A 15,324-nucleotide genomic window follows, 5' to 3' on the forward strand; every position below is an offset into this window, starting at 1 on the left:
AATCACTTTTAACTTCCTGTATTGAGTGAATAAATATGGAGTTCTTCAAAATTCCATGAGACAGTTTCTTCCATTATACAGTGAGACATATAAGTTCCTGAGTTGAACAGATAAAGGTTTGTAAATGGTGGGAGCAGGCTATGAGTCATGGTGCCTAGGAATGGACCTGGTGCTGCTTTTGCACATCCTTAGTTTCATGAGAATTTTCCAGACACACTTTTGAGGATGCAACCTATGGCAAATGGTATGATAATCTTTGTTGTCTAAGTGCAAAGAGTTCTTGCTTAATGAAAAGAATGCATACCAGGGTTTCTATAAAATGAACTGTTTTCTCAAAATTGTTTTTAAAAAAGCAGAAACATATTTTCATGGAAAATATTTAGTACATTGACTTAATAAATTTTGGTAAGAAAGGATTAAGAATAAGCTATTCCTATGGAATGTTGAGCACTGTACCCCATCATCTAGCAAGTTCACTTTCTTTGTGAAAATCTTAGTACAAATCTCCCCCAGATTATCCTACCTTTCCTTTAAAATGTCACGTCTAATATTTGAAAGAATTGAGGAAGTTAAATTAAAAAACATTACTGATTTCTCAACTTTTCCATACTATAAGTAAAAAAGAACTGTTTGGTTCCTTTTTTCTTATTCTAGGATGTGTCATACTGATGTAATGAAGTTTAGGTGTTGTATTACATAGCTTTTTAAAAACTAACTGTCTTCTATATGCATGTTGACATTATAAAATTAGGGTTGACATGTATTTTAAATATCCTATCTTCACAGCCTAAGGCAGGGCTTAGCACACAAACAATGTGTAATAAATATACAATAGTTAACCTGAAATTAAGTTCCTAAATTTTTCAGAAACAATATTCTACAACCTGGATACAGTAGTAACTTCCACATATTGGGAAAAGGGAAGATAAGAAAGGGGAAGCGGGGGGTGGGGGTAGGGCTGGCGGGGAGCCTTTATTTTCTTTTACTGCTGGCTACAATTAAAAAATAAAGGTAAAATGTTCTTAAAAAAATTAGGGCTGGAATTCCTCTATTTTATTCAGAAAGCATCTTTTTCAGTAGCCTGGAGAAATCTTGGTGGTTTCTATGTCTGTCTTAAGTACCTGATTATCTAAGGATTTGTTTTAAGGACTTGGGCTCCTACAATGAACACCAAATATATTCTATATCACTGGCTCTGGAAGGTAAAACAAAACTGTAAGAACTCATAAGACATATTATGTTAATATGTCTTACATGATATTATACATATTATATATAAAATCAGTGTCAGGTTTAATTAAGCAATATAAATGTATGATTCTAAAATATTAGAAAAATAGCTGACTTATAGTGTGGACTTTATTTTTCTCAAAGGTAATCATGTTTTTCATGAACACCCACTGATATTTTTCCTTATCTTCATTAGTGTTAGTTGCATTGCTCAGTTTAGTTCAATGTTGAAATTTTTATATTGTTTCTTATTCATTTCTTCAAGACGTTAAATTCAATATATTATTTTCTTTAATTTTGGTTATTTTCCTGTTAAAACTGTAAGATAATTTTCCTTTGTAAAGGTCTGTAAAAAGACATATCTCTGGGAACATAAATAAGGGATGTTTTCCCTTTATATCAGGGCTTTGCAGAGCGCATTTCTCTTGTGACTAAGTTGTAATTTATTTTGCAAGTGTTCACACTTAACAGAGAATATGTGATTTTGGTAAGAGATGGTATGGTAAATTTATCAATGAAGGACCATTTTTAAAAAAACCCCAATTTTAGGGAAAGCTCATTTGTTAATACATCAAATATTTATTATATTATGTGTAAGGCACTACGTCAGGGAGTAAGGACAAAATAATAATAAACAAGCACAGCCTCTCCTCCTCAAGGACTTAATAAAGATAAATCACCAACTACAAAACAGAAGTGGTAAGTAGTAAGACTAACTAAGCACAGAGTGCTAAGAAACAATAGAACATGTGTTTAGTCCTATGTCAAAGGGTAGCCAGGGAATGATTCTCACAGGAAATATCGTCTAAGAGCTCACCTGAAGATCACAGGGAAGACTGGAGAAGATGAGAAGAAGAGGCTTCAGGGTAGAGGAATAATATGCAATTGAGACAGCACACAGAACAAGTAGAGTGCAGTGTGGCTGAGAGAGCTGGGAGAGGGTGTGAGGAGGAACAGCGAGGGAGAAGGCTGAAGAGATAAAAAGAGGCTCTAACTCAATAAACTAAATTAGAACCATTTCTCAAGGGCAAAGGGCAGCCACTGAAGGTTTGTATTTTAGATCACATTGGTTGCTTTTTTTTTTTTGTGGTACACGGGCCTCTCACTGCTGCGGCCTCTCCCGTTGCGGAGCACAGGCTCAGGACGCGCAGGCTCAGCGGCCATGGCTCACGGGCCCAGCCTATCCGCGGCATGTGGGATCTTCCCGGACCGGGGCACGAACCGGCGTCCTCTGCATCGGCAGGCGGACTCTCAACCACTGCGCCACCAGGGAAGCCCTCTGGTTGCTTTTTGAAGGATGGCTCAGATGACTCCAGTCAGGCCAAAAATGATGATAGCTCAACTCAAGTAACAGGATAGAGAGAAGGGACAGTTAAAGGGAGAGAATAATAATCTAGTAGATTTGAGGGGTGAGGGAAAGGAAAAGGTAACTAAGATAGGGAACATGAGAAGAGGAGTGGGTTTTTGTGGGGACACGCTAGATTTCAGTTTTAGAGGTCCCTGTAAGACACTCAGATATAAAGGTTTGAAGCTTAGGAGAGACAGCTGGTAAATAGATTTGGGAGTAATCAGTATTACAAATAGAAAAAAAAAAAAGGGGAGAGACTGAAATACTTCAAGAGTACACATAGAGTGAGAAGAGAACTTAGGATGGAACCCTGAGACACAGCAACATTTAAAGGATGGCCAGAGGAAAATCCATAAAGGAACCTGGGAGAATGGCCAGAGAAGTAAAAGGGGATCAAGGAAAGGAGAGCGTAAAGGAAGCCAAGGAAAGGGAGTGTTCCTAAAATTGGTCAGCAGAATCAAGGGCAGTTTCCAGTGGCGTGACGCCAAAGGCTTGATTACAACAGCGGGTTAAGGATATGGAAGTAAACTGGAGAGATCCTACTGTACACAACTCAAGAAGTTTGGCTGGTAGAGCAAACAGGGATTAGGCAGTGGCCAGAGGGGATGTGGGGCTTTGGAAGGTACTTGTATATGCATTTATATATAGGAGAGATTTGTGCATTCTTAAATGTTGAAGAGAAGGCACTGACAGGGAAGTGGAATTGAATACACAGGCCAGATAGAATAAGCAATGGAATGAGGTCCCTGAGAGGTATGCAGGACCCACGGCATAATTGGTGCATTAATTTTTAGTCAAGGGAAAAAGGAAAAGAGATGGGTGTGGATGAACGGATTACATTTTAGTGCTACAGAAGGCAACTGACAAACTGTTAAGCACAAGGTCCTGTGCTAGGTTCTATAATACACTGGCAAGCAAAACTGATACTATCTCTGCCCTCATGGAGGTATTTAAAAGGAATGTGCACAGACTCTTTTTGTATATAGAGTATTAAAGGACTACTTCTAAACTCTTCTGCTGTTCAAATGGAAAAGTACTCATCTGCTTGCTTGTAAACTCATAATTTATAAAGTGGGAAAAGGCACCAGGCTTTGGTAAAAAGAAACAAGTGACAGGGAAAGAAGCTATAATCTCCACTAACACAGAGGAAGGCCAAAATATGCCTTATGCTGAGGATAAAAAATTCAAAAAATTAGCTGAGTATTTAAAGAAAAAAATAGGAAATAGGAATATATTCTTCTGATTCACAGATGTTTATGGTAGCTTTCACTGAAAATATTGATATCCTCCATATTCAGATTTCATAAATTCTGTGATATGTATTAAAAAAGATTTAATACGTGTTAGATAAGAAAATAAGATAAGAAAAAATCAAGAAGTCAAGTAGACCTCTAGTCCTATTCTGAAGGCAGACAGAACACCAACATTTCTCAAATATTTGGAACTCACTATCCTTACTAATAAAAGGATGTTATAGAGGCAGGGAAGAAACATTAACATTGACAAATAACAGCAGATACATTTTTTGAATATTTATTGTGTATTAGGCCTCCACTGTGATTTACCTACATTAATTTCTCTAATCTTAATAAAAAACTTAGGTGGGAGTGTGGTAAGCAGAAAAATCATGCCCTAAAGAGGTTCACATCCTAATTCCCAGAACCTGCTAAATGTATTTCCTTATGTTGCAAATGGACTTTGCAGATGTGATTAAGGATCTTTTTTTCTCTTAAAAATATGGAACACTTCATGAATTTACATGTCATCCTTGCACAGGGGCCATGCTAATCTTCTCTGTATCCTTCCAATTTTAGTATATGTGCTGCTGAAGCAAGCATCCATGATTAAGGATCTTGAGATGGGGAGATTATCTTGGATTATCAGGGTGTGTGGGCTCAATGTAATCACAAGCGTCCTTATAAGTGAATGAGGAAGGCGAGATGGGTTAGGGTCAGTGACTGGAAGATGCTGCACTGTTGGGTTTGGAGATGGAGGAAGGGGCCATGAGCCAAGGAATGTAGGTGGCTTTAAGACATGAAAGGCAAGGGAATGGATTCTCCCCAAAGCCTCCAGAAGGAATGGAGCCCTGCAGACACCTCAATTTTAGCTCATGAAGCACATTCAGTGTTCTGACCTCAAATGTGTAAGAATAAATTTGTGTTGTTTTAAGCCACTAATTTTATGGTTACTTTGCTAGCAGCAACAGGAAACTAATCTACGTGGGTACTATGACTTTCCCCATTATATTGATGTGGAGAAAGAGACTTAACAAGGGTTAAATAATTTCCCCAAAGTTACTGCAGGTAGTTGAAGAAATTCCCATTTTACATTCTTATTTTCTCTTTGAGGTAGGAGGCAAGGTGAATTTCTAAGAACTGGAAGTTGGGATTGGCTGTAAGGGAAAATTGGGAAGAACATAAAATAGTTCTTATGAAGAATAAGAATTTCTAGCGTCATATGTAAAGTCCTTATCTCACAGTGAGGTATTTACAGAATATAAGATATGATTAATTTGCCTTAAAATAATCTAAGAGGGGCCGCAAGGGGGATAAGCAGTAGGTGGGGGCATAGGTGAAATAAGACTGGGTATATGAGGATAGTGTTAAAAGCTGGATGGTAGTATGGGCACAAGGAGTTTTATTATACTAGTGTATATTTTTATATGTATTTAAAAATTTTCCAAAAACGAATTCACGGTAAAGGGCAATAAATGTCACAGAGGAAAATATCTTGAAAAAGTCATGAAGTAAGAAAACAAAAACAACTTTTAAAATAAAGCTACACTGACAGAGAACCTATCAGTGGTGCCTGAGGAAGAGTGGGATAGGGAAGGAAGGTCAAGGAAGGTGGGAAGGAGGGATAGCCAAGGGGCACAAAAAAACTTTTGGATATGATATATTCATTATTTTGACATTCATTATCTATCATCTACATATCTCCATTAAGAAGGTATAGTGTATACATACATATACACTATATATGTCATAACATCAAATCGAATATATTAGATACGTGCAGTTTATCGCATGTCAATTATACTGCAATAAAGCTGTAAGAAATTAACAAACAAAATAAAGCAATACTGATAAAAATGCAAGGAGAGCTTCTTTCTGGCCTGACACGTAGAGTTTGGAAGTCATCACTGCTGTACTCACAACAAAAAAAGCTGAAGAAACTGAAAATCAACTCTGCTTTGACCCATCAGAGAACTAAGGTCATAGAGCAAACTGCTACCCTGAAAACTGGAGAGGTGGATACAGAGAATCACAGCTTACTGGGAGCAGAAGCCCAGAACCAGAAGACTGAAACTAGAGCCAGTACTGGCAGGAACACTTAAACTGTGATTGTGACATTACTGGAGAATCAGTGTGAACTAGTTTGAGAGTTCAAAACTCTGGGGGAGAAAGCGAGGCAGTCTTAGGGGAGCCACACTTTTGCAAGTTTTACCTCCAGGAGTTCCATCAAATTCTCAAGAGGAAGATTGGGGGAAAAAACCCTCATGCTTCTAGCACAGAGAGGAAAGTAACCAGTTAAAAATATGCCCAGAGCTCTCTGTTCTCCTTCACAACAGCTTGCCCTTAAGGAAACCTATTTTACTAGAGATTAAGTAACTTGGGATTTACCAAAAACTAATCAACTTGAGGGAAAGGAAATACCTAACTTCAGCCCCCTCTAGCTTCCCTGTTTAACCTATAGAGGAGGGCAAGCTGAGAAGCACTTGTTCGAGTCACAGCCCACACAGGCTCACTAAAAAACTGAGACACAGGATGATAGGATGCTTCTCCTACCATAGTCTTCTACCTCACCACCACATCAACCGGGCTCCTGTCTAATAATGAGATTACAGTTAAAAGAACTGCAAACCTCAGACCCATTTAAAAGGAAGTCTGTAGGGTGACACAAAGACAACAGAAGAGACAAAAGAAAGACACCAGAGGAAAATTTTGCCTCTTGACAGCATAGCTACTGCAAACAATAACACAGTCTAACTCCTAGCAGATAAACATAAAACCTCATAGTGAAGGCTTATCTACCACAGTTCCTTTCACCCAATACATCATGTCTGGCTCTCAATAAAAAAATGTTAAGCCATGCTAAAATGCAGAAAACAAAGTTTGAATAGACAAAGCAAGCATCAGAACCAGACTCAGATACAGCAGGGATGTTGTAATTATCAGACCAGAAATTTAATATTTAATATGATAAAGGCTCTAATGGAAAAAAGTAGAGAACATGCAAGAAAAGATTGTTAATGTAGGCAGAGAGATGGAAACTCTAAGAACGAATCAAAAGGAAATGGTAGAAATAAAAAATACCGCAATAAAAATGAAGAATGCCTTTGATGTGCTCATCAGTAGACTGGACACAGAAGATGAAAGGATCAGTAAACTTGAAGATATATCAATAGAAACCTCGAAAACTGAATTGCAAAGAGAAAAACTAATGAAAATTTGGAAAAGAATATCCATGAACAATTACACAAAGGTTACATACACAAAGGTTTAACATATGTGTTGTGGGACTACCAAAAGGAAAAGAAGAAGGGACTTCACTGGTGGTGTGGTGGTTAAGAATCCACCAGCCAATGCAGGGGACACGGGTTCAAGCGCTGGTGCAGGAAGATCCCACATGCTGCAGAGCAACTAAGCCTGTGAGCCACAACTACTGAGCCTGTGCTCTACAGCCCGTGAGCCACAACTACTGAGCCCATGTGCCAGAACTACTGAAGCCTGCGTGCCTAGAGCCCGTGCTCCACAACAACAGAAGCCACCATAATGAGAAGCCTGCGCACTGCAATGAAGAGTAGTCCCCACTTGCTGCAACTAGAGAAAGTCCATGTGCAGCAAAGAAGACCCAATGCAGCCAAAAATAAATAAATAAATTTATTTTAAAAAAAAGGAAAAGGAGACAAAAGATCAGAAGAAATATTTGAAGAAATAATATAAGAATTTTCCAAAATTAGTGACAGACATCAAACTACAGATCCAGGAAGCTTAGAGAACACCAAACAGCAAAAATACCTAAAAACCTATACCTATGCATTTCATACTCAATCAGCAGAAAATCAAAGACACAGAGAAAATCCTGAAAGTAACCTGGGAAAATGAATGGGAGAAAAGGGTGTCTAGGGATCCATATAAGATTATGATACAATTAGGAATGCTCATTTGAGGTTGATGACTATGAATCACTGGTGGTGACAATATTCAGGGCTGTATATTTCTCTTTAGAAATGCCCAGTAGCTTAGATCTAGGAGTGAACAAGAAAGATAGCTGGATTAACAACGCAGGGTTGTAATTTTGCCAGGCAGGTAGAGTAAAAAGGAGAGTGCTTTATGGGAGTTAAAGGTAGTGAAGTGATGGTTGATATACGGTAGCTAAATAACGAGGTAAAGAAAACAGGTTGATACAGGTCAAGAAACAAATAGACTTAAAGTTGAATAGGTATAGTTATAATAACAAGAGTGAGAGGGCTGGAAAAATAGTTTTTCAGAGTTGATGGATGGTACTGAGATTTCAAAAGTAAAACATTTCTGGTAGATAAGGTCCACCATATGGCCACGGGAGTGAGTAGCCATAGTTGAATGAAAATGAAACTGGGGTTTTCAGCATGGAAATAAAGGAATTTGGGTGAGATTAGTTGCTGATTTGAATATTATTTCCTCTCTCCATATGTCAGATAGGTTGCCTGTAGCAGGTGGGAATATATAGGCAACAGAAGAGCATTTATTCAACTCATAATTTAACTCAAGTGATAAAGAATATCATATGGTATGCACATTTTTCCTCTTAGTCTCACACTGGGTCATATCTTACATAACAGACTATGATCAAGTGGATCTGATGTCAAAACAATATGAAGAAGGCTCACTTTATCATGAAATAATTTTACAAGTGGGAATACATTTGATATATGGAAAACTGGGGGAATATAGTGTGGATTTGTTTCTTTTAGGTTGTCATAGAATTGTGATCTATGACATCAGTGGGGAAGGAAAATGATAGATGTGAAGGGCAGTTTGACAGGATCTGAACTTCAAAGAAAGTAATAAATGGATGAATGGGAGGCAGATGTATCAGCTGCAGAAAAGCCCGAAGGTGCTGGACTGTTAGGGTAATCACTGACAGAATGTGCATGCTGCACTTTACTTACATGACTTTCTAAATGACTCTGTTCTCCATATGATAGAAGTGACTTTTAGTTTAAGATAAGGAGAAGGGGAGCATTAGTGATCTTAGAACTAAAACCTGCCTTAAGCAAACAGCCTTTCCTATCAAATTTTCTGCTAGAACTTGTGGGTAAAATGAGTGGGTTCAATTTCAACTTTTTAAAAGTTCTTTGCTTGATGAGGTAATGAAAGAGCCACATGATGGGAATATGGTCAATCAGAGAAAAGGAGAGGAACAAAGGGTCTGAATATTTCACAAACTGGGTAGACAATACCTGAATAACCAAGTTAATCTTTGGCCTCCAATTAATCAGACTTGCACTTGATTTAAAAAAATAGACTTTATTTTTATAGAACTTTTAGATTCACAGCAAAATTAAGCGGAAGGTATGAAGAGTTCTGACATACCCTCTGCATCTCTCCTCCTCAGACTCTCCCCTATTATATCTACATTTTTATAATGATATGAAAGCAGATAGGTTTGACCAGGCACTCATATAGTTCACAGTGGATGTGGTGACACAGTCCAGACCTTCCCTTCAGGACTGAGGCAATATTCCCCAAACTGCTCCAAGTGTTGGTTGTTGATAGCTCACAGCTAGGTTCTTACCTAAAAATTGCTCTCAGCCAAAGGGAGCTGGCTTGTACAAATTATAACCCCTTCCTGGGGACTGCCTGCATGCAGTGTCTAATGCAGAATACAAAGGTATGGCCCTTTTGCTTCAATCTGGGCCATCTTTGAAAAACCAGCCTTGCTTCACATCTCATAGACCTGCTTTCCTCACTACTCCAGAAGCCTTGCTCTCAAGAATAGTCTAGATTAAATCTTTGTGTGCAAATCTCTGGGTCAGGGTCTGCTTCCACATGTCTTAAATACGGGAAGTTTCCCAACCATACATAAAACATTGATAATGAAGCAGTGCTTTAAAGGTGTAGTAAAAATATGACAATATAATCAGAACACCTAGTTCTGTGTTCTAGTTTCACTACTTAATGGCTCTATGATTTTGGATAATTTATTTCTCTGAGCCTCAAGTTTCCTCATCTTTAAATGGGGGATAATTCCTTATGTAACAAGGGTTACTATGAGGGCTCAAATTGGGATGTACCAACACAAACACAAACACACACACACACATGCTCATGCTTTCAAATATAATGTAATATTCTTATTATAATTTACATGAACTGGCAATTTCAAAATCTAAGCCTAATTATTTTCACATTCTGTTATTTCATGGAAATGTTCCATTAGACAGCTAGCCAATATTAAGATTAAACCAAAAAAATTCATTAATTGTTTACTATATGCTTGACCCTGTGCTATGAACGAGGTATACAAAGATGGCATGGTTCTTGACCTCAAAGGATTACAGCCTGGGCAGAGGCATTAAATATAAACAGATAAAGTGTGCATATGCCAAGGGACTTCCCTGGTGGTCCAGTGGTTAAGAATCCGCCTTCCAATGTAGGGGATGGGGGTTCGACCCCTGGTTGGGGAACTAAGATACCACATGCCATGGGGCAACTATGCCTGCATGCTTTAGAACGATCCAGTGTGCTGCAACTAACACCTGATGCAGCCAAATAATTAATAAATAAATAATTTAAAAAGTATTATATATGCCAAAATGGCAGCAGTATGCCCAGAAATAGTGGGAGGTGTGTTCATTTTTCCAAGAGTATCAGAAAAGACTTCATTAAGGAAGTGAACCTTGAGGTGAGACAGTTTTTAGGAAAGGTACTTTATTCCCAGTAAACTTTACTTGAGCACTGAAGGATACTTTAATCACTTCTAAAAGTAACATCAATTTGATTTAACCTATAACAACTATTTTGTGTGTATCTATCATGCAGAGAGCTTTCACAGAAATATTTACAACTGAAAGTTAAGGTTACTTACTGTTATCTTACGAGGACATTCATTAGGACAGAGACCACTAAGAACTGTGGAAAAATTAAAAAAAGCCTATTATTACTGTTATAATATTAATATGCCCTATTGATTCATGGTCAAGCAAAAACCAATTCAATTTCTTTAGATCTGAGTAAATTAAATTTCTTTTGTTCACTTTAGGCCAATATTTCAAAAGCCTTTATTAAGCAGTCAAGCTGCTGCCGTTTTGTGAAATATATAGATGATATAATTAATTATGGTTATAATATCATACCTACTGTTGGTTCTATTTTCCAATTGGTTAGCTACATTCCAAGGATGACTTAGAATCTGACAGAGAACTGCCAAATGCAAACCAATGAAAATTTATACTGAAAAAAACAAAATAGAACATTTAACACTTCATATCAAACTAGACTATTTCAATTTATCTAGTCAAATTTTCTGGGTAAAGGGGTTTGGGCTCCCTTGATAACTTTTATGGAGAACAAAACTATAAAATAATTGATGGGTCTATAACAAAAATAATTTAATGACATATTTATTCTATAATTACCAAAAAAGAAAAGGTTAGGATATCTGAACATTCTTTCTATAACTAACATGAATTTTGAAACATAACTACACTCATGTGAAGTAATTCCTTCATAAGAAGGCAGACTTTATGTGCTATTAAATATGCTATATGTTATAAATTTAAGGAAGACAGCTGATAATACTGTTCAGTAAGCATGAACTGTACCAATAATAATTGTGATTATTGGTTAGTTCAAATATATCCATAGGAAAATTGTTCCTTATGTTGAGTTATATTTTACAAATGTGAAATGATAATCATTCTAATACAAATATTATACTTAGGCAGGGTACATAAACTGCAAAGGCATCAAGAAATGAACATGACATATTTCATCACATAAGAAGATACTTGTTTATTTACTATAGTACATTTATATTAAATTCGACCTGAGGAAACAGTGAAATAAATGTTTCATACTTGCAAATCAGTTTTCAATGTTTAAGTTCCTTACCCCAGCATAGTGCCTAGTTATCACTCTTTTATTCTTAAACACTCCATGACCTTACTTCTCCTTCTCCTTTGTTCCTCTTCCCTCAACTCTGGGCAGACACTGGTACTTCTTTTTCACTTGTCCCCAAATGATTTTCCTAAACCTTCATTAAAACATTATCTTGCTAAACAGTATATTATTCACTCAAAAGTCTGTCTTTGTACCAGTATGTAAGCTCTGCATAGTTTTTTAAATCATTTTTTCAGGGCCTAGCCAAATGTATTTGCTCAATAAATACTTGTTAAAGGAGGGAAAAGATGGATTATTCAATAAATGGTACTGGGTAATTGGCTACTTGGAGGAAAATAAAGTTAGACTTTGATTCATAACATGAAAATTACATTTGGCAAAGACACTACTAGCATAAAGAACTCTTACACTACAATGATAAAAAGACAACCCAATTAAAAAATGGGCAAAGGACCTGAACAGGCATTTTTCCAAAGATGATGCAGACATATAAAAAGCTCATGAAAAGATGCTCAGCATCGTTATCATGGAAATGCTAATCAAAACCACAATGAGACGTACACAATACACAATATCCAAGAGGTGGAAGCAACCCAAATCAATGTCCATTGGCAGATGAATGAATAAACAAAATGTGGTACACACTCACAGTGGAATATTATTCAACTTTAAAAAGGGAAGAAATCCTGTCACATGTTACAACATGGATGAACTTTGAGGACATTATGCTAAGCAAGCCAGTAATAAAAAGACATGATATCACCTACATGAGGTGTCTAAACTTGTCAAATTCAGAGAAACAAAGTAGAATGGTGGTTACCAGGGGTTGACAGGAAGGGAAAAAGGGCAGTTGTTAAATGGGTACAGAGTTTCAGATCTGCAAGATGAAAAAGTTCTGGAGATCTGTTTCACAACAATGTGAATATACTTAACATCACTGAACTGTACACTTAAACATGGTTAAGATAGTAAATTTTATGTTACATGTTTTTTTAACCACACACACAAAAATGGTTAAGATTGTAAAAAAATCAAAACAAACCCACAATGAGAAACCATTTCACACCCATTAGGATGGGTATAATCAAAAAGTCAGATAAAAACAAATTTGGGTGAAGATGTGGAGAAACTGGATCCTCCTACATTTCTGGTGGGAATGTAAAATGGTCCAGCTGCTTTGGAAAACAGTCTGGCAATTTCTTAAAAAGATAAACAAAGAGTTCCTATTTAACCCAGCAATTCCACTCTTAGGTATATATCAAGAGGAATTAAAATATATGTCCACACAAAAACTTGTACATGAGTGTTCACAACAGTATTATTCATGATAGCCAAAAAGTAGAAACCATCCAAATGTCCATCAACTGATGGATAAACAAAATGTGGCAGGTATATTCATATAGTGGGATATTTGACAATTAAAAGGAATAAAGTACTGATGCTACAACACAGATGGATCTTGAAAACATTATGCTAAGTGGAAGAAGTCAGTCACAAAAGATCACATTTTATATGAACCCATTTATATGAAATATTCAGGATAGACAAATCTATGGATACAGAAAGTAGTGGTTGCCTGGGGATGGGGATTGAGGGTGGTAGCTAAAGGGTACAGGGTTTCAGGATCATTGGTAGCTCTATTTTTACTTTTGTCATACTGAGTGAATTAAGTCAGAGAAAGAAATATCGTATGATATCGCTTACATGAGGAATCTAAAAAGAAATGATACAAATGAACTTATTTACAAAACAGAAACAGACTCACAGACTTAGAGAATAACTTATGGTTATGGGGTGGTGGTGGTGAGGGTGAGGGGAAGGGATAGTTAGGGAGTGTGGGATTGACATATACACACTGCTATATTTAAAATGGATAGCCAACAAGAACCTACTGTGTAACACAGGGAACTCTGCTTAATATTATGTAACAACCTAAATGGGAAAAGAATTTGAAAAAGAATAGATACATGTATAACTGAGTCACTTTGCTGTACACCTGAAACTATCACAACATTGTTAATCAACTATACTCCAATATAAAATAAAAAGTTAAAAAAATAAAAAATAGAAAAGGGTACAGGGTTTCTTCTGTGGTGATGAAAACGTTCTACAACTGATTGTGGCATGTCGGTACAATTCTGTAAATATACCAAAAGCCACTGAATTGTATACTTGAAACAGGCAAATGGTATGGTATGTAAATTATATCTCAATAAAGCTGTTATAAAATTTAAAAAATACCATAAAATTAAAAAAAAACTAATGACAAGGGGCTGTGAATTTTAAAAATATACATTACAAAGAGATATTATTGCCAATATACAAAGAGCTTCCAGATATGGGTTAGAAGATGATAATCCAATAAAAACAAAGGATATCAAGAAGCAATATCCAGAAGAGAAAAGTACAAATAATCAAAAAACCAGGAAGAGAGACACTCAACCTCACTAGGCAGGAAAAAAATCAATTTTATACCTAACAGAAAGGCAAAAAATGAAAGACCAATAAAAATGTCTGTAGGAAAAACAGAATCAAAGATAAATGACAAACTATGAAGAATATTTACAACATATATCACAAAGGATTAATTTTCCTAATATATACTATGGCACATTTATAAATCAATAAGCAAATGAAAAAGGACAAGGACCATTCATAGAAATAAAAATACAAATGGCTCTTGAACATATGGAAAGATGCTGAACTTTACTCAGTATAAGAAAAATGCAAAATAAGACAATACTTTCACTTTACAACTGGCAAAACTTAAAAAGTTTAATAATCCATTGGGTTGGTGAAGGTATTAGGAAATGTGCATTCTCCTACACTGTCAGTGGAAGTTTAAACTGATATGATTTCTATGAAGGGACACCTGTTAAAAAGTTCAAAACCAGGCAGAATTAATCTAAGGTGTTGGAAATTAAGTTAGTGGTTACCTGTAGGTAAACTGGGTTAGTAATGAAAAGGGTGGGCATGAGGAAGCTTCTGGTTGCTGGTATCATGTTTTTCCTGATCTGGGTGTACTTACATGTGTGCATTTACTTTCAAAATTTATACACCTGTGTACTTATGTACACTTTTCTGTAAGTATATTTCAAAAGAGTATATTTAAAAAGTGTACATGTATTATTTTTTAGTAATTCCATTTTTAGGAATTTATTCTATAGGATATTCACTGTGGCGTTAATTATAATAATAAGAGACTGAAAATAAGCTGGTATCTGTCAATAAGAAACTCATTAAATTATGTTGTATCCATACACATGATACTATTCAGTAGTTAAAATGAGGTAGCTCTAGATTATATTGTTATGGTATAATCTCCAAGATATATTGTTAAGTGGAGAAAACAAAGTCTAGAACTACCATTTATGTAAAATAAAAGCATATAAACATATGTGCTTGTATGTGTTTAAGATATCTTAGACAGACACAAAGAAGAGGTTGCTTTTGGGGAAAAGAACTGGACCACTGGGAAACACGGGTAAAAGAGCGACTTACTTTTCACTATTAGACTCTTCTGTATTTTTTCACCATTTGCATGTACTACTTATTTTAAAAACAAATTTGTTACAGAAATAAAAATTTAGAGCTCTCAGATGAATATGTGGTAAACTGGACAGTGTTATGCTGATGGGA

At 36.2% G+C, this 15,324-nt stretch overlaps 1 protein-coding gene and 1 non-coding gene across 2 annotated transcripts in view; both read right to left on the reverse strand.

The window, feature by feature from the left end:
* Nucleotides 1-15,324, reverse strand: part of ITFG1 (integrin alpha FG-GAP repeat containing 1) — a 241,383-nt gene that overhangs the window by 47,880 nt on the left and 178,179 nt on the right. Inside the window, exon 13 of the mRNA XM_065898764.1 lies at nt 10,652-10,695. Coding sequence (XP_065754836.1) covers nt 10,652-10,695 — 44 coding nt within the window. The remainder of the gene's footprint in view (nt 1-10,651; nt 10,696-15,324) is intronic.
* Nucleotides 4,310-4,412, reverse strand: LOC136141583 (U6 spliceosomal RNA). Its single transcript, XR_010657756.1, has one exon. It is a non-coding gene; the product is annotated as a U6 spliceosomal RNA (small nuclear RNA).

The sequence above is a fragment of the Phocoena phocoena genome, chromosome 20 (assembly GCF_963924675.1).
Source record: "Phocoena phocoena chromosome 20, mPhoPho1.1, whole genome shotgun sequence".
Taxonomy (NCBI): domain Eukaryota; kingdom Metazoa; phylum Chordata; class Mammalia; order Artiodactyla; family Phocoenidae; genus Phocoena; species Phocoena phocoena.